Below are 24,672 nucleotides of genomic sequence, written 5' to 3' on the forward strand. Positions count from 1 at the left end.
AACTATCCAGGTTATTGTTTTTTCAGCGTCTGAAAATAGTTTATTAGGAAATCAAAAAGATTTTTTATACGCCAACTGGTTATAAAATAAATTTTCGTAAAGAAAAATTTGGATTTTTCACCAATTTTAGAAGATTCTGTAGACTAATTTCTTAATTTTTTCAACATGCTCCTTTTATGTGAATAATATTCAATCCAACATCTACTATATAAAAGAATAAAAAATTAGGATAAATTTTAAGGTCCTTGCCAGGCCTTTAAAACACCCAACATTTTTGGCCCAAAATCAAACTGGCGGGGACCCTATAAATTAACTATTTATATAAAAACTTATTTTCATATAAATAATCAATTTATAAATTGATTCTCGAGTTCAATTTCAAAAGTTGATAAAATATGAAACACCCTATTGTGTAGTCAATTCTTATAATACTGCATTGAGTATTGTTTCTCATTTTCTTTTTTTTGTAAACAAACAAATTTTTTTTTAACATAAGCATATGAAATTTCCTTAAAGGTGTGATTTTCATTCATGCACATTTTTAAGAGTTCCATTATTTGTAAAATTGTTCTTAATGACATGCGTAATTTTGAATACGGCCCAGTATATTTAGCAATATAGAAACTCTACTGTTTAATTAAACATATTTTGACTTCAGTAAAATAATTTTACCAAAAATATTTTCTATAAAATCAACTTACAATTTTCTCCTTTTGCAGGTTCTTCAGGCAAGTATAATTTTTCACTCTTGTAACGAAGTTAGCGAGTGCTATTTGTTGTGCCCTGAAGATCATTTATGGGCAAATTTCACTTGTACGGAGCAATCGCTCCTGCTTCGTCACAAGACCTGAGATTCCTTTAATAAATTATATAATGAAGTTAAACATAGGAGAAATTAAAGTAAAAAGTCCATCCATGGATTAGTCTAGGAAGTTATTATAATTTCAGCAAAAATTTGGAATATACTTTAGATATATTAATACGGAGTTAACCAAAGTAAATAGGGTAAATAAACTTTCACTTAATGTTGAGAAAACAAATTAAACTTTATTTCATAAAAAAACACAATAACTAAACATTCCACATAAGCTGCCCGAACTCTTCTTAAAGGATAAAAACAAGTAGACATAAAAACTTTAGATATTGACTATAAGTTTAAATTTAAATTTTAGATTTAAATTCTCTAAATAGATTAGATAAAGAAGTTAAACATAAAGCAAATGTAATTAAAGATTTTTGATATTTTTCATCTCTAATAGTTTCCTTCATGATATAAATATGATATATATGATAAAGTTAACAATTGAACATATTAAAATATTTCTAAGCAAATAGAAGCTATTAATTGCTTTTCAGATGGGTTTGCTGGCTATTAAAATCACAAAGATTTGTTCTAAGACAAAATTAAAAGGTTTTACAAGATCTCTATATTTACTTATTTGTAGCTCTTTATAATATGTATTCCATGAGAGGGTTTTATTGGTATTTTCAGATGTTAATTGTGAATTTTAAATAATTTTTTTGTTTAGACATCACAAAGTAATTTTTTTTACATTCTAAAAAATTTAATTCAATTTTTTTTTTGTCATAAAACAAAAAATTTTTAAATTGTGTTTTTTGTCAATAATCTTGCTCTACAATTGCAACTACTTGCAAAAAATTCTAACTAGAAGCAAGAAATCTAGTCTAAACTACTTTTAAAATATTCAACTTCATTAGTGATATGTAGAAGACAGTGAACATTGTAGACACAATGTGTCACAAAAATGTTCATGAATGATTGACACAATTTATCCTTTTTTATTTTTTACCCATTTAATCTTTTTCATGGCATAAATGTTTTCCTGTTAATAAAATTGTTTTTCTACTACGTGAAAATTGTCAATAATAAGCAGTAGAGTGGCTCTTAAAAACCCATGCAGGATTTTCTAAAAAGACCTATTTGGGTGGTATTTTACCATAATTGTCATAATACATAATTGTCATGCAAACTTTTTTACATAATCGCCATTCAAACTTTGTAAGTGGTTTTTATAATGTTAATTACTTGTTATATTTTACGCTTTCTTTAAATATTAAAAAATCATAAAACTGCTTATGTAAAATGGCTTACAGCGTACTTAAATGGCTTGCCAGTTTATGCTTTTTTAAATTTTCCATCAAAAATTTTAACAAAAAAGATGTTATAGACGTGTACAATAAAAAATCATAAAATAAACTTAATAAAAAGTAATATTTTGCAACAAGTAATATTTTTTGATTGCTAATAACTTTTTAAAAGTAAAAAATCATTTATTTGTGAAGCATCAATTTTAAATTATTGATATAATATATATACAATGAAAAAAAAAACGACACAAATAATATAAATGTCAAGAAAAGAAAGAAATTAATTTATGTTAAATTATAATAAAAAAAGTAAATTTAATTATTTAATATTTAAAAAAAAAAAAAAAATTGTAACAAAATAGACATTTCACAAGATATACATTTACAAAAATTGTTTTTTCTTAACTAGTAAAATAAACTTGTTTTTCAATAATTTATTTTATTGAGGTAGTTTTAAAAATGCATATATGGTAAAATCACCATTTATATAATTATTGACAATGTGATACAAGTTAATGGATAATTTTAATCACCTGACAGTTTTTTTCCTAAAACAATATATTGTGTTGAAAAGTATTTTTATAATGTTAACTGAACAATAAATAATCAGGAATTGTAAATACTTTACTGATAGTTTAAATGTTTACCAAGTTTTGAAATAAAAATATGCTTAATAACTTGTAAAAGTATACTTGTAAAAGTATAAAAAATATTTTATTTTATTTATTGAAATGTTGATAACTAGCCTTGGCAATGAGAATGAAACCGCGAAAAACAGCCTCGGCAAAAATTAATCATTGCAGACATATAGACAATAGAGAAGAAATTTTCTTTGCCAGTGCTGAAGTATGAGTTTACTCATAACACCGTAATGAGTATAACTCTATTTGCGGTGACTGCACCTTATCAAGATGTAATTGAGAACTTGAAAGTTGTAATTAAGAAACGTTAGATGTAATTTAGTACATGAAAGTTGTAATTGAGAAACTTAAGATGTAATTTAGAACATGAAAGTTGTAAATAAGAAATCGCAAGATGTAATTGAGAAGATAAAAGTTGTAATTGAGAAATGTTTATAATATAGATTATCAGAAAGAAGTTATTTGTATTTTTAATTTTGTTGCTTTAGTTTACCTTGTATTATTAGGTTTGATCCTAATTTGGCCAAAGTGGCCATATGGGTTTGTTTTCAATAAATAACAATATATTATCAATAAGTTTGCGCCAGAGTCACAAAATGATGATTGGGTCGTCATTTCGCTCAGCACATTCAATAACTCTTTCGATGAAGATAAAACATGTTTTCTTTCAACTTATTTGGTTGTATGTATTTCATGTCTACAAATTGGACAAGGTGGTTCTGGTTGTTCTAAGTGGATGTAAACAAATTTAGTTAATAAATGGACGGATGCAATTTAATAACAGACTTTCTGTTTATAGTGTATTGACAAATAACACAATGACCTTTCAATTCCATTACTGTATTACTGTATTGCTGGTGCATACAAATACTAAATTAGATATTATTAACTTATTAAAATGCATGTACAAGAAGATTTTTTATAATGACCTTTAAGGTAACATTGTGAATTTGCAATTACAAATAATTTATTCTTATATCCATAATACGGTTTCTTAATTAGAACTTTTGTTTTTCCAATTACGTATTGTGATTTCTTATTTACATGTTGGGTTTCTTAATTAGATTTTAAAATTTCTTAATTACATTTTGTGTTTCTTAATTACATATTGTGACTTCTAAATTACATATTGTATTTCTCAATTGCATCTTACTTTTCTTAATTACAACTTTCAAGTTCTCAATTACATCTTGAAAAGGTATAGTAATGTAGCTTATTTGATGCAATATTATTATACATGCACATTGGGAGATGTGAGTGATGTCAATCAGTTTTCAGATGTTCATCTAGCAGCCACTGCAGAAAATTTTTTAATGCGGCCGAAAAGAGCTAGAACAACGGGTGGTCTTGCTTATAGACAAAATCAAAACAAAGCTCAACAGGTAGATCTTATAAGTAATATTTTGCCTGACAAAACAACTTCTGAAACAAATCCATCTAGAAACTCAAACCAATGGAAAGATGAGCCGAATATTATAAAACAAATTCAATTTACTGCCAATCCTGGTTTAAAGATAAACATGGAGAGCAAGAAACCATTAGATTTCTTTAGACTTTTTGTTACAGAAGAGCTTATAAATACTATGGTAGTTAAAACTAATCGTTACGCAACGCAAGAAATAAATAAGCAGCGTCCCCTCAGATGAAGCCCACATTTTAAAGATTGGAAATCAATAAATTCAGAAGGTATGCGGCAGTTTCTTGGTGTTCTTCTTCATATGGGGTGTGTCAAAATGCCATCTTTAGAACACTATTGGTCTAAGAACAGTCTCTATAGAGTTCCCTTATTGTCTGGAATAATGCCACGAAATAAATTCCAACTAATGTTATGGTTTTGGCATTTTATTAACAATGCAGGTTCAGGTAGTTGGCGCTTGTGTAAAACTATTGGACTTCTTGATCACTTAAATAATTCAATGGATAACATCTACTGTCCTAATAAAAATATATCAATTGATGAGTCAATGATGCTTTGGACGTCTTGTATTCAGGCAGTATCTGAAAAATAAAAGACAGTATGGTATCAAATTCTATGAGCTTTGCGAATCAGATGATATTGTACTAAAAGTAAAAATCTACTCTGGCGAGACAACTCTCGATAAACATTTGTTGGGTCAAATGGCGAGATTTATTGTTTTAGACTTATTGGAATTAAATTTATTGAAAAAGGTGTACACCGATAACTTTTACAATTCCTTTGAAACCCAAAAGAATGTACCAAAGCAAAACTGAAACAGGGAGACATAAGCAGAAGCAGAGGGGGTGTAGTGGTTGCTAAATCGAAAGACAAAAGATACATGCTAATGATTAGCGAATTGCATTTATTGCAAATGATTGAAGTGACAAACAGGAGAGGAGAGAAGAAAATAAAACCCAATATTATTAAAGATTACAATCAATGTATCTCAGGAGTAGATAGGGCAGAACAAATGGTATCATATTATGATTGCCCAAGAAAGACAATTAGATGGTATAAAAAAGTAGCATTTCATCTCTTTGATTTGACTTTTTTGTTTAATGCTTACTGTCTAAACAGCAAATATAGACTAGATAAAACAATTTCGCTTAAGTTTAGAGAATTAATTGTTACGGATTTATTGGGTGAACGTTTGAATGAAACTGTGCCTCGAATCACCACTAATAGCTTCCACTACTTGTCTTCAATACCACCTAATGAAAAGAAAAAATTCCCAACAAAACCATGTTGAGTCTGCTCTAAAATAAAAGGTAAAGAAACACAATATGAATGTGCCTTTTGTGAAAATAGACCTTCGTTATGTATTGGCAAATGTTTCAGAATGTATTATTCAAAAGAATAGATGTACACTTTAATTTTCATTAAATAAAATTAAAGAAAAAAAAAAATTTTGAAACAAGTTAGTATAACTACGAGTTTACTTGTTGGAAAGTAGTTTACTCATTGGCAAACTCATGGCGCCGGCTTACTACGAGTATACTCGTAGTTGGCAAATAAATGACACCAACCTACTACGAGTATACTCGTAGTTGGCAGCCAACGTGTTAATAAGCTAAATTTTACCCTTTGCGTGTTTTCTTTAATTTATTCTTAAAAAGGGGATTTATGTGATGTAGTAAACATTTTTCACAATTATAATTTCAAAAATAATGTTTTATTATGTAAAATACTATTTTACTAGCACTCAAAGTTAAATAATTTAAATCAGATAATTAAGGAGTTTATTTAGTAATATTGCTGATGGTTTTTTACAATAGTAATTTCAATACTTTTTTTTAACTTATTATTACCCCAGGTAAATATATTTAATTATCTAGTAAAGATTGAGTTTCATCACTGATTTTTACAATGGTACTAATTATTGCAATGTGCAGAAATTAAAGAGGTTGTTCTTTAAGTGGTATTATTTAAAAAAGTTGCAACAAGTGTATGTTGCACCAGATATAGGCAAAATTACTGGTGTATTTTTTGATACTTTTTACTTTCACTGAGTTTGTCTTTAAATACTTCAAACATACATTTACCAGTTGAAAACGTGCAGTTTGCAATGCATATCAGTCACTCATGAACTTTTTCTGTGAAATCCTATAATTATTGCATTCAATGAAGCACATCTGATGTAATTTCCATTAAAATAGTTTTCTTTATATTATTTTTCATTGCATCAATAATAATATACATTTATTTTTTTTTGGTTTAAGAATAATCAAATTTTCCAAGTTAAATGGATTATAAGTGCATCAATATATTTTATTTATTCAGTCAAATTGAGACAAGATAAGTATTCTTAGATAAATATTGAGTCAAATTTAGACAAAATAAATAATATATCTGAGATTTTTCCATAATCAATTGTATTGTTTAATTAGCAGCAGCATTTTTTGACCCATAACTAAAACGTTTATCAATTAATTTTAGAATTTTGACTACTCTCTCTCCAGCAACTTTTTTTTTTCATGAACTTGTTGGTAACTTTATGGTAAATTTTATTTTCTTAAAAAAACAACATACTATGAATGTTTTTAGATAATTTCTGTTTTCATGTTACTCTATTCTTTGATGCCTGTGCTTTTAGAATTTTGTTTCTGTTACTTTTGTAAAACCGAGTTTTCAATTCTTTACAATATAGTATCCAATTCTTTTTGAAATTATTCTTTCTAAAAATAAATACCTGATGTTCATTTGTTAATGTTAGATCAGTTTTACTTTTACTTGGTTGTATTAGGTAAAAATTATAGATGATTGCAAGGAAGTTTCTGAATCGTCATTTTTCTAAATTTAGATCTGCTACAGTCATACCTATTTTTGTAAATATTGTATTGTTGGCAATGACATTTAACTCTCAATGTTAGGGTGAAATCAGGATTGGTGTCACTACCTGTGACACCAATCCTGATTTCAATCACATGATGCTGAGTGTTGGTATTAGTTTGATTTTTATCAGGTTGTTTACTTTGATACAGTATCTTACGTTTGAAAAAAATAGCATTAAATCAGATTTTATCATTTTTATCTTTATCAAGAACATTCCTCCTTTGAATTTAGGTTATGTAGGTTTCAATTTTGTTCAAAGCAATAACTTAATTTTTATTTAATATTAGTAAGTATAACTTTAAAAAGCCTTATCAAATCTTATAAACATCAATGTTATAAATAAAATATTTAAGTGTTTGGAGTAAACTAACATTAATATTATTTACTAATGAATAAATAAAAAAATTTGATTTGTTGAAAAAAATTCACTACGTCTTTAATGGTGCTACAAAATATTGTTAAAAAAATAGTGTAGTTTTTTTGAAGTCGGTTTGTTAATAAAGTTTTAATGTTCTTTAAATGAAAGTTGTTATTGCTTGTAATATGTAAATATCTACTTGTAATATAAGATTGTTATTGCTTGTAATAGAAGATTGTTTTTGCTTGTAATAAAAGATTGTTATTGCTTGTAATAGAAGATTGTTATTGCTTGTAATAGAAGATTGTTTAGAACTTTGTTTTTTACTTTTATTCTTTTGTAAGTTTTGTGATCTTTTGTGCTCACAAAAATCATTTTTTTTGAAACTTTTAAATTAAATCATTTAGAAACTCCAGGTTCACCAGAAATAACTTCAAGATTTTCTGCCAACAAAGGTAATTATGTTTTTTTCAATTACTTTACATTTAGTTTATTCCAAAATTTGTATGATTTGTAGCCATAAGGTTTTAATATTCTTTTTTTTGCTTAAAAAGTAAAAGGTAAAGCTAATGTAAAAAGGTAAAAAAAAGCAACTGATTTTAGTTATTTTGGTGGTTTTTTGTTTTAAGTATAAATTGTATTACAGTGTTGTAATACCAGAATTTATCCTTTATTTTTTTTTAAATTAAAAATTTGGACCAAGACCCAACCATATCACTAGTAATACTTAGCTCAATATGTTTATTTGTGCAGTGGTCTTGTTTGAGTTTCTTGAGTTTGTATTTTAGAGCTATAGTTTTAAGAGAAGGGGTTGTATCAACAAAAAAAAAATTTATTTTTAAAAAATTATATGGAGAGAGTTTTTTTTAAAAATACATATCTATATAAAAAAAACTTATTTAAAGTTCATAATTTTTAATTTGCAAAATGTGAATTTTCAAAAGTTGGCATTTTTTCTTAACATTTTTGTTGTTTACAAAGTTAACACTTACATTTTTTACTGTAACTCAAACAGGTTTAGAGTAAATGAAAAACTCAACACAAATAAAACGTGATTTTAATTTGTGTTTACTTATTTGTTTGATCTGTGTTTCTTTATAATAAGGCACACATCTGAATATAATTCAAACGTCTTATGAACGTGCCACGCTGATCAAAAGAAAATTTTTGTTTCAAGAAGGTCTTGGACGTTCAGGACGTAAACTGAACATACATTATACGTATGCCCTATGTTTGCTCGGTATTTGATAATTTAAAAGTATTTTGATTAAAATGCTTTGATAAAAATCATAAGAAAAATAAAAATGCTAAAGTGTGCAAAACTGCAACAACAAAAAAAAATAGGACCATTAATAATTGTAAACATGGACCGACCTGTCAAAGTTTTAAATCTTTGGTTTCAATATAAGATTGCTTGTATGGAGAAAAAATTTGTTGAATGTATAATGAAATAAAATGAATTATTGACTGTAAAACATGGTGTTTTACAGTCAATGGGAAGCCATTTATTTATTTAGAAGAAAATGACTTGAATCTAAAACATGTTTTTCAAAAAATTGTATGTGTTATTTGACTGAGTTCGAAAACAATCAAATTTTGAATAGAATGATTTAGCCTCCTTAATCACAAAATCTCTCTCCAATTGGATTTATATGGGAGGAATTAAAAGTAATGTCATAAACTAATGACTAATGATGCATAACATGTGGAAAAAACTTATTAATTGGTGGCATACAATTGACTTTGACAAATTGAATTAGTTGTTATTGTTCAAAAATATGTACGTTGTTATTGTCGCTAAAGGTGAATAAAAAGCAAGTAAATTATAAACTAATCTAATGGGACCTAATATTGATTTTTTTGTAAACCTAATAAATAGGAAGATAACATATAATTCTGGTAGACTTTGCTTTAATTTTCTCTCCCAATAGTATGTAAAGCTTTGATATCTTATTTTGAAAAGTACAACCGTTCAAATAATTATGGATGTTAGTGTATATATGTGTGTGTGTGTATATATATACATGATTCAGCAAGTGTATATATATTTTTCTTACAATTTAAAAAAAACTTTTGATATTAAAAGTCGTTGAGAAGTTTATTAAAAAGGTTTTTAAAGACACAGCGGATTTAAGAGATGAAGTTGTGAAATACTGGATTGCAATATTGGAGGTTGAATGCAGCCTACTAATTATAAATTATTTAACAATTTTTTGAGTTAAAAGAGTTTGCAATTCTACTTACGATTGTAAAAATGGTTGAGACATCGGACACTATATAAGTTTGGAGAACTATGCAGAATATTTATAGAAGTCGAACAACTCAACCATTTACTGAAAACACAACAACTACTAAGTACAAAAAAATAAATTAGTGCAAGGCATCAAAGGACCAAGCAGGTTTAGGTTATTTCAACTTTTTTGCAAAAATTATGGTTTTAGGGTAGATCATGCTACGATGCTAGCCAACAGAAGAAATAAATCAAAAATAGGAATTTTGATTACTATTATTTTTAATAATATATATGTTGTTGGCAGGAAATAAACTTGGGTTTTAAACATGGGGTCAGCTAACCTGTCCAATGTCAGTTTAAATCAAATCAGTTAGTTCTTATAGACAGAAAGAAATATGTTTTAAAGACTTATAATGTTAAACTACATTTCAAAAATAGACAACTTAAAGATCTCTTTTCAAAATGATATCAACTATAACATTATATATAATCAATTATGCCATCATATTTTATATTCTTTTTATGAATTCAAATCAAATAAAAGGTATTAATTGAAAGTTATTTCAAATGTTAAAGCCAATGCTCCTGTCAAGCTTCTATGGTAAATTTAACTCATAACTAGATTAAAAAATATGTTTCTAAGTTAAAAAAATATTTTTATAATTAATTCTAGATGTGTTCTACTGGAATGCAAAAATTTAAGTGTAAGGTAAAGAGTAAGTGTAAGGTAACATTGACACATCTTTAGAAAATATTTATTTTTAGCTGTGACTAAATCAGGTTTGCAGTATTTCTATGTGTTTACCAATGATAATGCTGCCAGAAACTGATGATTGTTAAACTACAAATAATAAGTATAAATAATAAACTACATATATTTCAAAAATAGAGAACTTAAAGATCACTTTTCAAAATGAAATTAACTATAACATCATATATAATCAATTATGTCATCAATATTTTATCTTGTTTCTTTAAATCCAAATCAAATAAAAGTTATTAATTAAAATTTATTTCAAAAGTCAAAACCAATCTTTTGTCAAGCTTTTATAGTAAATTTAACTCATAACTTGATTAAAAAATATTTTTTTAAGTAATTTCTATAAATAATGCTAGATGTTTTCTACTGGAATACAAGAATTTAAGATTTAAGGTAAAGTGATGTAAGGTAAACATTGGTGTAAGGTAAACATTAGGATGTTAGGTAAACATTGACACATCTTTATAAAATACTTTTTTTAGCTGTGACAAACTAAATTTGGTATGCAATATTTTCATGTGTTTACCAATGATAATGCTGCCATAAACTGATGAAGAATTTAATCAGTTATCTATTTTTGATAGATAATTAATTTTGTTTTTAGGGTTCAAGTGTTAATGTTACCCTTATATGGGTAAAATTGACAGTATTATGTTATATGCTTTAAATGTTAATGTTCCATCTTGAGGGGTAGCATTATTAATGGATTATTGAAAAACAAAATAGGGAAAACATTTTAATGTATAGTAGTAAAATTGCAATAAAAATGTAATGTTATATTATTTTTTGAAAGATATCAACTAGCTTCAGTTCTGATAGTGCCTACTCATTAATATAAAAAAGTATGTTAATTTATGTTTAAAATTTTTTCCTCTAAAAATTGTCAAATTCTTAAATTCTACATCACATTAATGACTCAATAACTGGTTATGATGAAATTCTGCCATGCTGTAATTTTTGTTGGATTTCTTTGTTACAACTTTTCAAGTGTTTGGTTTAATTTCAGAAACAGTAAGGTAATTTTTACATTTGCAGGTTTTGATGTTTTGTTCTTACCAACACTAAGCAACATTATTAGGTGTGGATTTTAACTTTTTACAAGTGTCGGTTTTTAGATCTGTTAAAATTTAATGTATTGGTACATTTCTTTTCTTTTTTTTAAGAATTACTCTTTTAATTTAGGGTTTGTTTGATTCCATTTCATGGAACTGTGAAAGATTCATCAGATGTAAGACATTCCACCGACTTTTGCTTGATTCTTTGCCCATGGAATGACTTAAGCATTTCTGACAATGTTATCTCAAAACTGAAATATATGTTTAAATTAAAAATGTAACAAAAAAATTTAAAATCCTTAGTATTTTGAAACAACATCATAGAAACACATGTAAAAAAATTATGCCCTCTGTATTGTGTTGTTGTTTACACTTACTATTATGTGGGTAAAAAAGTTATATTTATTCATTTTACATCTTTTAAATGAACATCTGGCTTGAACATCTGTTAAATTAATTTAAACAATAGGTAACAAGTGACTGGTAAAAACATTTAATCTAATACATGTGGATGTTACCCACATGTCAAAGTAACCCTTAAACCCTTAAACCCTAAAACCTTACCTTATTCTATCTTTAGTAAGCATATAGACAAAACATATATTTATAGATATAGACTATTTATAGTAAGTTATTAAAAAATAAACATGTAGAAAATAAATTGCGATTTAAAACTTTGCTTGAAAACTTTTTTTCTTCTCAAAACATGTAAAATGTGACTAAGCTTCTTTTAGAAAAACAATCTTCAATAGCAATAATAACATTAAAAAATTTATGATGTTTATTTAATAATATTTTAATAATTTAATAACAATAATAAATTTAAGAGTAAATTTTAATAGGGTCAAGAAGGTAGAATAAGTTATTTTTCAGAATATTATTGTCAAGGACCCTGCAAGAAAATTGCTGAATGTTACCAAACTGTATGTCAATGATACAAAAATGCTTTTACAACTATCCTCAAAACTATACCCTGCTTAATTCAAATTACTTAAATCAGGTCTTAACTTTATCTTAACTTCTTCAATACAACATATCAAAATGTGTAGTTGTGCATTATGACCATAACAACAAAGAGTATGTCATATTATAAAAACAGTATACAGTTGAAAGAGTCAGATACAGAATGAGAAGTATTTTTTAGTACAAATCTAAAGTATAAAAATCAAGTTTTTATTGCTTCTAACAAAACAGGTCAAATGTTTGGTTGAATCAAGAAAGACTTGGACTGCTTTATATAACTTTTATTTGATACTACAGTTTGCAACTTCAATTTCTATCTCCATTTAGTATTTACTTAACAGTCATTAGCTGATAAGTCATTACTTTCTGGAAATTGCTGGATTGACGTTCAAATTGTCAAAATATGATCAGAATAAAATTTTTGTTGTAAATACAAAGCATTTTAGTGAAGCTGCACCGAGCAGTGAACGCCTTAGGGATGAATAATAAGTTAAAAAGAGTTGAGCAGAGTGAGATATAAGTACAAAAGGACAGATGTCCAGTGGAAAACAAAGAGCCACAAAGTAAAAAATTACTAAAAAAATGATAAGTATAATGTTGTAAAAATAAACAATAACAATAAACAATAGTCGAGACACATAAGAGTCATTTACTGTTGTTTTACTAGATTATTGTTAGTGTCAAGCGTAAGTATAATGTGTAGACAGTATCAGTGATGGACCAGAATTATTCGTTTTATAAGTAGTTATCATGTGGTCTGTATTATTAGGGTGGTAAACATACATTATCGATTTAAGTGTGTCATGGACGTCTCGAGTACAGTATGGATTCGCGCCTTATGGTACAGTATGAACACAAGAAGACCTCCAACTTTCGTCCGAGACAGGCATCCCAAAAGAAGTTCCACTCTGGGTATACACCAGGGTATCTCGTCAAGGTATCCCATTGTGTTATCCCAAAAGGACTATTCTCAGAGTATCCTGTCAGGACGTTTGCCACAGACTTCTGAATTGACACAGGGATCAGAGGACACTTTGTGGGACTCAGCACGACTTGCATACAATTGTTAGTCACTTTGTTGACATGAGTGTCGATAAGTGTGGTTTTGTTGCAGTATCACGAGTGTCAGTAAGAGTTGTGAACTGTTTCAAGTCTTGCAGATGCGTATGTAATGGAGACAGTCAATGCTGTGTACTTGTGTGTCTCTACTGTAATAAAATGTCTTGATGGTATGAGTTGTAAGTATAAAATTGGTTGAAAGTCATTCAAACTGTTGTAACGTAAGTTAGGCGTGAATACTAGAAGTCCAATAACATGTATTTTAAAATAACAGTCTATTGCAACTAGATAATCTGGAAAATTTAAACAGAATTCCACTAATATAGTAACACAAACTCTTATATATCTATTTAACAACTAATAATCTATATATATATATATATATATATATATATATATATATATATATATATATATATATATATATATTTTACAAATAATAATCTAAGTTTATATGGAATTATGTATAAGTTATAAGAGTAACTGTGAAAATGTCATGTGGCTGTTATGTTAACAGGAGTATCTGAAGTGGAGAAGAATTATTCGTTTTATAAAATAGGTAGCAGGTAGCCTCTTGTTAATTAAACAAACTGTATGTATAGTATGGTTAAGATAGTGTTTACTTATATTCATGGTGACTTGTGTCTTTAGTATGAGTTTTTAGTTTCAAAACAATATTAGTGTTTAGAAGCTGGTTATCAAAATTAAGTTATTTAGTATCTAGTAATAATGTGAGTTTGTGTTTTTTTATTTCTCATTATTTTAACAGTGTGAGAATGATACATTAACAATAACATGTGTGTACATTTAGATATAATTTAAGTGTTATTACTCATTTTTTATAGAGGGATGTGTATGGGTGTATGTCACAGAGTTGGAGTAGAATTATTCGTTTTTAAAGTAGTTATCAGATGGTGTATGTAACAGAGCTCTAGTAGAATATTTGGAGTGGAATGATTCGTTTTATATATAGTTAGTGTGGTGTGGCTTCAGTTATAGGTATGATAAATATATATAGTGAGAAGATGCAGTGACTATAAAAACAATAATAGATGTAGTACCTTTAGTGTATTTGACAGTAATTATGTATTAAATATCATGTATATTTATAGTAACATTACACATATTATGTATAGCCTGATATGCACAAGCGCATTATGTAGTACTGGACACCTAATGTGAAACTAGGTCGTACTGGGCAGTGGTTATGCATTTTGGCTGTACACAAGCAACCACTAAATGTATATATATACATACCCTTCAACATATATATATATATATACCCACAAACATACATACATATACATAAAAATAGGTATGTATCTGTCTACAAATATATACATAAATACATACATATGCACAAACACTAACTGATAAAAAATAGTTACGTGTATATTCATACAAACACATGCGTATATATGTGCTCACGCATGTTTATGCACACACATATACCCCATGGACATACATATATATTCCAAGACATCCATAAATTATTTATATGTATTATATACATTACACTGGCTATTTCACACATTTATTGTGTTAAATAGGTGTTAGAGTAATGTTTTAATGACTCAGTTTGGGTTAAGTATAACTCTATAGGCATAAATTAGCAAATATAAATTCTAGAAATATTAGTACAAATCTTAGAATGACAATCATCGGTGTATTGAGTGGTATATGATTAAAATATAGGTGTTTTATTATCCAATTACCCATGTAGTGTCAAGATGACATTCTCATCAGGACCATTAATTGTCATCAGGGAGTTTCGAAGGTCTGGCGCCTGACCAATGGTCAACACCCTGTGGACACTACTTTGCTAAAAACAAGCACGTCCTCAAAATTTGTAAAACAACAGTACTTTGTGATGGGATGGTTTGTCTTAGACTTAGTTTGTTCTTTTCTTGGTCAACTCTGACCAGGGCCTTTGTGTATCTACTTGTGAATGTCAATGTAGGCATTTACATAGATATCATATGACATTTATTATGTACCACAGACACGCAACACAAATTGATAGTCATTTTGGTACATATTTATAAATTATAACTGTATATTTAAAACCTTAGTAAAATGAGAAAAAACAAAGACATAAGTCCCCTTACATATAAATATTATTACATATAAATTGTCTACAAATATAATTGCAAATAGAATAAAAGAGAGTTAAGTAATAAGAACATGTGTGCTTACCATTTTAAAAGTAAATATTATCTTTGGTTTAAATCGTGACGAGGATGTAAAATGTGTTCTTGATGATGAATATTCGCTTGTCGTTGTTATAAAAGTTAAATTTAGAATTATCAATAAACAGTGGTATTCAGGGAATGTTTAAATGTTTAAAGATTGATAGGAATCTTAATCCGCCTAAATACCCAAAGAATGTAAATAAATTGAAGTAATTTTAAACTCGCCGCTCTGTATCAGAGTTCAAACAGAATAGCATGCGGTTTTAGAAATGGCTTTTATGCTGAATAAGAGACTGAGGCAAGCGAGGCCTGGAATTAGTAAGTCTTTATTAGATTTTAAGTTTGTATGTACTGATAGTGGTTTGTGTGGAAATATGTCCTGTAGTTGTAAGTCTGGGTCAATCATGTTCCAGTTATTAAGAATAATGCTGTTGATTTGTTGTCCAATGGGAGTATATGGTGTAATTATCGTTAGTCAATCTGTATTTTCCTGCGCTCGCCTGTTGTTGATGAGTTCGTGTTGCGTTTTATAAAGCGCTTTTTTAATGTTATTGTTGATGATGTGCAGAGGATAGTCCCTAAGTACTAAAAGAAATAACTAACTAATGCAACTTGATAATCTGGAAAATTGAAATAAAATTACACCAATATAGTCACAATAACTTGTGTATATATTTAACAAACTAATAATCTGTATTCATATTTTACAACTCATAATCTAGGATTGTATAGAATTTGAATGACTTTCAACCAATTTTATACTTACAACTCATACCATCAAGACATTTTATTACAGTAGAGACACACAAGTACACAGCATTGACTGTCTCCATTACATACGCATCTGCAAGACTTGAAACAGTTCACAACTCTTACTGACACTCGTGATACTGCAACAAAACCACACTTATCGACACTCATGTCAACAAAGTGACTAACAATTGTATGCAAGTCGTGCTGAGTCCCACAAAGTGTCCTCTGATCCCTGTGTCAATTCAGAAGTCTGTGGCAAACGTCCTGACAGGATACTCTGAGAATAGTCCTTTTGGGATAACACAATGGGATACCTTGACGAGATACCCTGGTGTATACCCAGAGTGGAACTTCTTTTGGGATGCCTGTCTCGGACGAAAGTTGGAGGTCTTCTTGTGTTCATACTGTACCATAAGGCGCGAATCCATACTGTACTCGAGACGTCCATGACACACTTAAATCGATAATGTATGTTTACCACCCTAATAATACAGACCACATGATAACTACTTATAAAACGAATAATTCTGGTCCATCACTGATACTGTCTACACATTATACTTACGCTTGACACTAACAATAATCTAGTAAAACAACAGTAAATGACTCTTATGTGTCTCGACTATTGTTTATTGTTATTGTTTATTTTTACAACATTATACTTATCATTTTTTTAGTAATTTTTTACTTTGTGGCTCTTTGTTTTCCACTGGACATCTGTCCTTTTGTACTTATATCTCACTCTGCTCAACTCTTTTTAACTTATTATTCATCCCTAAGGCGTTCACTGCTTGGTGCAGCTTCACTAAAATGCTTTGCATTTACAACAAAAATTTTAAAAATTTACTATCAAAGTTATACAAATTTAAAAACATTCTTGTTTAAAGGCTTAAAGCGTTTATGTACTTACATAAAAATTGTGCTTTAAAGTTTTTAAAAAAGCAAAAATTGGTTTTTAAAGTTAAGGAATCTCATGTCTAACTTTGAGAATGAGATTCCTTAACCTTTCTTTTAAATAAAAAATTATACCTTTAAATAAATATGTAAGATAAGAAAATAACTACAATAATAAATAAACTTAAATGAGAAGTTTTTCAGAATTAATAATTTTATTAATGTTTAATAAGTTAGTTAGAATTAATAACTTTTTTTTTCTATTAGTTACTTCAAATCCACCAGATACTGATAGCAAGTAGGGTAGAGGTATATAACCTCTTTTTATGTATGGTTGGCTATTTTTCTTTAAAATTCTCTAAAATCACAATATTCAAACATATGGTTGGTGTAATGAATAATAAAATCACAACATTTAAACATATGGTTGGTGTAATAAATAATAAAATCACAACATTCAAACATGGTTGGTGTAATAAATAATAAAATCACAATATTCAAACATATGGTTGGTGTAACGAATAATAAAATCACAACATTTAAACATATGGTTGGTGTAATAAATAATAAAATCACAACATTCAAACATATGGTTGGTGTAATAAATAATAAAATCACAACATGCAAACATATGGTTGGTGTAATAAATAATAAAATCACAGTATTTTAAACATATTGTTGGTGTAATAATGAGTGATAAGAGGCGTATGGTAAATAAAATTATTTAAAAAAGAATCTAAAAAACCACAAGTATTTTTTACTCAATTATTTTACTAGAATAATTGAAACAAAATATACTAACTCACTCGGACATAAGAATGTAAAATAAAGTGCATTGATTTTTTTTATCATTGCTTTTTTTGTAGTGTTTTGACATTAAAAGAAAAGTAATCATTGGCTATCCAGCCTTTTTATTGCTTCTTGCTTAAACAGAACTCATCGCAAAACGTAAAAAGAAGTCTTTACTCAAAATAATAAAACGAAAATCTAAATAAACACTTGGTTAAGAATTCAAATTAATTGAAAATTTAAATTTCAGAATTAAAATGTAAAATTTGTATTGTTTCTGAATTCAAAACTCTGATACCTGTGCATGTTAATATATTTGTATATAATATAGATGTATATAATATATAATATAGATGAGATAATGATGATGATGATGATGATGATGATGATGATGATGATGATGATGATGATGATGATGATGATGATGATGATGATGATGATGATGATGATGATGATGATGATGATGATGATGATGATGATGATAGCAATGATAAATTGTTTATATTTAGATACATCAGAGATGTGCACAGCACTGAAAAATTATTATCATGAAAACTATGGCAAAATAAACGAAGTACAACCACCGTTAAAAGTACCTGCAAACGTTGATCTGATGGATAACTTTGTTGATCTATGTATTGTTGATGCAGTTAATACTCAAATGGATATTGTTTTTAATTTTGAACGAAAAAATTTTCTTGAAAAGCAAATGAACTATAAATCTATTCCATATAATGAAATTTTTATGAAAGAAAAGTCTGTAATATTAATATCTGGAGTAGCTGGTATTGGAAAAACATGGTTGCTTCGAAAATGTTTGCTTGATTGGTCAAATGATTTAGTTTGGAAAAGTGTTGAACTTGTGTTTTATTTGGAATGCAGAAGGCTTAATCAATATCCAAATATTCCTAATATTAAAGAATTACTAAATGTTTTCTACAAAGATATTATAAATGATTTCAAAATTAGTAATCATCTTGCACTGTTTATAATTGATGGATTAGACGAGTTTAAATATTTAAATGAGTTAATAAATTGCAATTCAAGTTGCAAGTATCCAATTGTTAATGCTTTAAAAGAAATTCAAAAATACAAATATGTAGTTGCTGGTAGAGTATATGCAATTGATCAATACCAAAGTATATCTACAGAGCATAGTAATAAGTTAACCATTCAAATAATGGGATTTAACCAAAAAGGAATACATAATTATATAGAAAATAAAGTTAGAGAAGAAAAAAAAGATGTTGTAAAAGAAACTTTAAACAGCTCTCCAATTGCAAAAGCTATGGCATCTGTTCCATTTTACTTATGTTCCATGTGTAAAATTATTAGTGATTCAAAAGAAATAAATAAAAACTCTTTCTTAACAATGACAAATTTATATGCAAGTATTTTTTTATACTTTTTTCAAAATCACATCATAAAAACGAATAAATTGATGGATAAGATAATTGAAGACGATTGCAATAAAAAATATATTTTAAATATTTGTAAAATTGCATATGAATTGTTTGTTAAAAATAAAGTAATTTTTTCAGAAGAAGAAATTCAAACTTTTATCATTGATTTTGATAACAATGAATTTAATCTTTTTGGATTTATAGAAAAGATTGAAACAAATCTGGAATGTTATTATCAGTTTGCACACTTAACGATAATGGAGTTTTGTGCATCTGTATATGTATATAATTGTTTAAGTATTGAAGAGATTATAGCCAATGAAAAGCTGGAGAGTTGCTTATCAATGATTTGTGGATTAACTAATAAAAGCCAAAATAGTTTATTAAAATTTCTTGTTAACTTAAATCCTGAAAAAAATGGTTCTGAAGAACTTTTGTATTCTATTTTAGGTAAGTTCTAATACACATTAATATGAATCATTGAATAGAAACATGAAGTTGCTTAATAAGATATGAAAAATATATAAATTTTTACTTTATTTAAATAAAAAAAAGATATTTCTGTTAATGCAAATTATTTTGGGGTAAGTAGAGTATTTCTGTCATTTCTAAATTTTTCTTGTTTTATAATGTTATCATGTATATAATTTATATTTATTTATTTTTATACTATTACAAAAACTTGATTAAAATCAATTAAATTGTTTTTAAAACAAAAGAAAAGCAAAAAATGGTTTTAAAATAAATATTGAGTTATTTATCAAATTTGTAAGCTTTTTAACTTTATGACAAGTGTTTTTAACTAAACTAAAAATAAGCTAAAATTGTCTTCAGTAATTATAGTTAATAATCAAAGATTATCAACAAAAAATTATATATCAATCTGATAACAGATTGCATATTAATAATATTAAATCTTTTTTAATATTAGTGATTTTAAATTTTAACCAGAGTTAAGGCAGTTCATAGCAAGCGTTGTTTTTTTACCTAAATTCTCAAGTTTTATTTTATAGGTAATTATATTGTTTTTTAATTTGTTATGTGAGTTATTTTTTAGTTTATTTTGTTCCTTAATAGGTATTACTTTGGTAAACTAAAAATAATATACAAGTTTTTTTTTTAGTAGTCCACTTAGTAACTCACATATTTCACTTTTCTTCAAGTGAATTTAAATATGACGTCAAAGAAAGATAATATAAACGATAGCCGCAACTAATTTTTTGTTCCAATTTTTATTTTCTATAATATTTTATACAGAAACTTATTTGTTTATGTTCTCTAGCACAGTTTAAATTAAAAATCACATTTTCAAGTCTTAAACTTGGTTTATAGTCATTTTATAAAATGTGATTAAAAAAATCTCGAAAATTTACTGTTCGCAATTCGCTAGATTCTCATTTTATAAAAATTGTTTCGATAGTTACAATTGTTGCGATAGTTACAAAACTATTAGCAAAACGGTTGTTTACAATTTGATTATAATTTTGTTCGAATTTTCTGAAAGATTTTTTTGAAGTTCGATGATCGAGTTTTTGATATTTAAAATCTCACAATTTAGTTTTTTTTCTTAAAATGTTTCAAGGAATCATTTTGATTTTCACCATCGTTTATTGAAATTAACATTGATAGCTAAACTTTTTAAACTTAGTAAGTTGTAAGTATACTTCAGTTTTAATTGTCGTAATTAATTTTTAATTTAAAAAATCATATTTTGAAATTAAATTTAAATTGTTACAAGGTCATAGAAACAATGAAACAATTTTTTTTTTTATAGAGCATATCTTCTTCTTTTTTTTGATACATTAAATTATTTCATAAAAATTTAAGAATAAACAGATCTTTTGATTTAGTTTAATTAGAGTGAACAGTATAATTTCGTAGAGAAAACTAAACGTTTGATATCAATTAAACATTTTTGAAGTAATATTGATTTTAATTTAAAGCTCATTTTTTTTAATATAAACATCAAAATCAAGCTTGCCGTATTGATTTTTAAACATTTTGAGATCTTAATCGATTTTAATTTTAATTGACTTTCTTTTCAATCTATTTAATTACTATATATTTCCACGATTTTGCACTTATTTTTTTGTTAATTAACAGTCGGTCCAAGTTTTAATCGTCCAATATTACTTACCGGAATAATGATATAATTCCTGTAAATAATTTTTTTCTGCTTACAACGTATGTTTAATTTTCGCCGAGAACGTCTGTAATTTTAGCTTAAAAAGAATACAGAGAAATATCAAATATATATTAAATATGTATTTATAAAATGATTGTGTGAAATAAAGATTTTAACGAATTTTAATATTTGTTTTATAAATACTTCTAAAACAAAATTTTTCCATTTTATCAGCGAAAAACGTTTTGGTAGAAAGCAATAGAGTCGTTGTTAGTTTTTATTTTTATTTTTTAACCTTAAATTGATTTAAAGATTTGTTTTTTATTTGTTTTCATTCTTTTATTTAGTATACCATTTTATCTGGTTTGCCTTGAAAAGTTATTGATATTTATTTTACCCTAAAATATGAATATTTGTGTTCGGTTTGAAAATGCCACTTATATATACGTTTATTTGAATTTTATTTGGGAATCTTGAATAGACGTGTTTAGTAAAATGTATTTGATGCCAACCCTGGTAGCTGTGCTTTAACAAATCTGGTAGCGATGCTTTAACATCCCTGGTAGCTATGCTTCAACAACCCTGGAAGCCATGAAATTATTCTTAACTATGATTTTGACTATTAATTAATTTGCAATAAGTTTTAATCTTTCGTTTTAAAAATTTTTTAAAAAGTTATAAAAATCTTTTGTTTTTCGTGACCTGTTCTTATTTCTTTTTATAAGTATTTCTTATTTCTCTGTGAAATTTTATTGTTTATTCTAATTAAAATGTATCACAATATATTTCATATTAGAAAATATACAAGTTATAAACAGATTATATTTTGTATTATAAAACATAAATTCTCAGAGGTTTTTTTTTTTTTTTGAGTTTCAAATCAACGTCGAAATTGAATATTTAATCTCTCACTCTTTGAGTTTTTTATCGTTTTATTTACATATTTCAAAAAAAGATAGTCGAAGAGATTTTCTATTTCTAAATTTAATTTTTTAATACGAATTCGATTTACAAACTTTTATTTAAAATCTGTGTGTGAATGAAGAACGATTTTCTTGTGTTATATTAAAACAACTGAACGATGTTATTTTTGTAAAATTAAATAAATTTCTACGTTGGTTTGCAATGAATGACGAAGTTTTTTTTTTGTTCATATAAATTAATTTGGTATATATTATTTTAAGCATGCTACATTTATAATAAAATTATTTTAATTAAAATTATAGTATATTATTACAATTTATATAATATTATAATTACGATTATTATTTTAACGTTTTTTTATTTGTTATTTTATTTTTGTTTTTTTCTTTAGATCGTCTGCTTAAATTAGAGCGTCAATCAGAAATTTATACCTATTACGTTGATTTATTCATTGAATGTTTTTATGAAAGTCAATCATCATTTACTGATGAAATAAAATTAATCGTCGATGAACGAGAGTGGTGGATAATTTCGATTCACGATGGAAAAACTTCTTACAAAACTTCTTGTGAAAATTATTTCGTAACTCATTACATTAACTCTGGAAGAAAGTTATCGAAGTTAGGTGTTGATTTGATTTCTATGGGTTTATCGAGAAGTGTTCATAATTGTATTTTGAGTGATGAAGAAAAAAATCTTATAATTCAATGCTCAACAAATGTTTGCGAAGTTCACTTTTATCATCCAATTAAATTCGAAGGATGGAAACCGAAAGATAAGATTGAAAGGTTAATCATCAGATTTTATTTAATATCAAAAAAAGATTTTGAAGAAAATTTTCTTCCGTGGATTAATCTTTGTGAAAAATTAGATCTTGTACTTCGCGACGACATCGATTTCATTGAAGAGATTTGTGAATGGATTCGTTGTTCGAATGTCAAGGAGTTGAGAATCGAGTACCGTAGAAAATATTTTTATAACCTCGATGAATTAAAAAACTTTATAATGTTTAATATCTTAATAAAATATAAACAATAATTATAAAGTAATAAATGAAATATTTAATATATTATTTTATAATTAAAATATACGAAATAGTTTTAATAATATTTTAGTTTTATATTTTTAATGTTTAAAAATTTAAATTAATAAAATATAATTTTATTTTAAAATATTAGTGAAAGTAAAATTATAAATTATGTTGATATATTATTATTGTTATTATTATTATTATTGTTATTATTATTATTGCTATTATTATTGTTATGCAACATAGTTATCACTTTCAATATATATTTATAGTAAATAGTATAGTTTTATAGTAATGCTGTTGCATTACTATAAATTACTAAATACTATATATACTAATAAGTTTCTATAAATTACTAAATACTATATATACTAAAAAGTTTTTACACTTTTTCAGCAACCTCTTAAATAAATGTTTAAAATTTTAGTTTAACATTAATTTTAATTTTTATTAAATGGATATAATAAGATATATAGTTATAAATGAATAAATAAAACTAGAATTATTTTCGTTTTCTTTTTTTATTAATTGATTTTAAATAACATAGACGTAGAGTAAATTTTTTTTGAGGTTTTTAAAAATTTGAAAATATTAATAACGTTATGTGGAAATTTTGTTTAATATTTTATATATTTAACATTTTTAAAATAAAATATTAAATATATTTTTGAATATTGAATAAATTGAATTATTTTAATTTTTGATTTACTCATTATATTTATGTTCATGAACAACTATTTTAAAAATTTAAGGATTTCGCCATTTGTTTCTTCAAACGATTTTTGTTGTCAAAATAAAAAAGTTCGAAAGTTTTGTAGAATTTTTCTTCGAAGTTATTTTGTTAGGAAATAAAAGTTCCATTTAAGTTACAAATAACGTTGTTTACTTAATTCTAAATTAATAATTAGATATTAATTTTAAAATGTTAACATCTTAAAAAGTTTCTTTTGTAATAAAATTAAATTAAACATGTTAATTGTAGAAAACTGTTTCTTAACTAAATAAATTTTAAAAATATTTCTAAGAGATAAATAAAGATGTACCATGTTTTGTTTTAATCATGAATAGTAAAACTTGGTGTATATTAAGTTTA

The 24,672-nt window shown here is 26.2% G+C and overlaps 1 protein-coding gene across 3 annotated transcripts in view; it reads left to right on the forward strand.

Annotated features, from left to right (window-relative positions):
* Positions 1 to 23,639, forward strand: part of LOC136076748 (NACHT, LRR and PYD domains-containing protein 12-like) — a 34,071-nt gene extending 10,432 nt beyond the window's left edge. For 2 of the 3 annotated variants that reach the window (XM_065790158.1, XM_065790159.1), the window contains exons 3-5: positions 7,807 to 7,854; positions 18,607 to 19,950; positions 22,941 to 23,639. In XM_065790158.1, coding sequence (XP_065646230.1) covers positions 7,807 to 7,854; positions 18,607 to 19,950; positions 22,941 to 23,587 — 2,039 coding nt within the window. In that variant the 3' untranslated portion in view covers positions 23,588 to 23,639. Of the gene's footprint in view, positions 1 to 7,806; positions 7,855 to 18,606; positions 19,951 to 21,972; positions 22,058 to 22,940 lie in introns of those variants that run through there. The other variant, XM_065790160.1, reaches the window with a different exon arrangement.
* Positions 23,640 to 24,672: the final 1,033 nt, after the last annotated feature.

This window comes from Hydra vulgaris, chromosome 02, assembly GCF_038396675.1.
Source record: "Hydra vulgaris chromosome 02, alternate assembly HydraT2T_AEP".
NCBI classification, from domain to species: Eukaryota; Metazoa; Cnidaria; class Hydrozoa; order Anthoathecata; family Hydridae; genus Hydra; species Hydra vulgaris.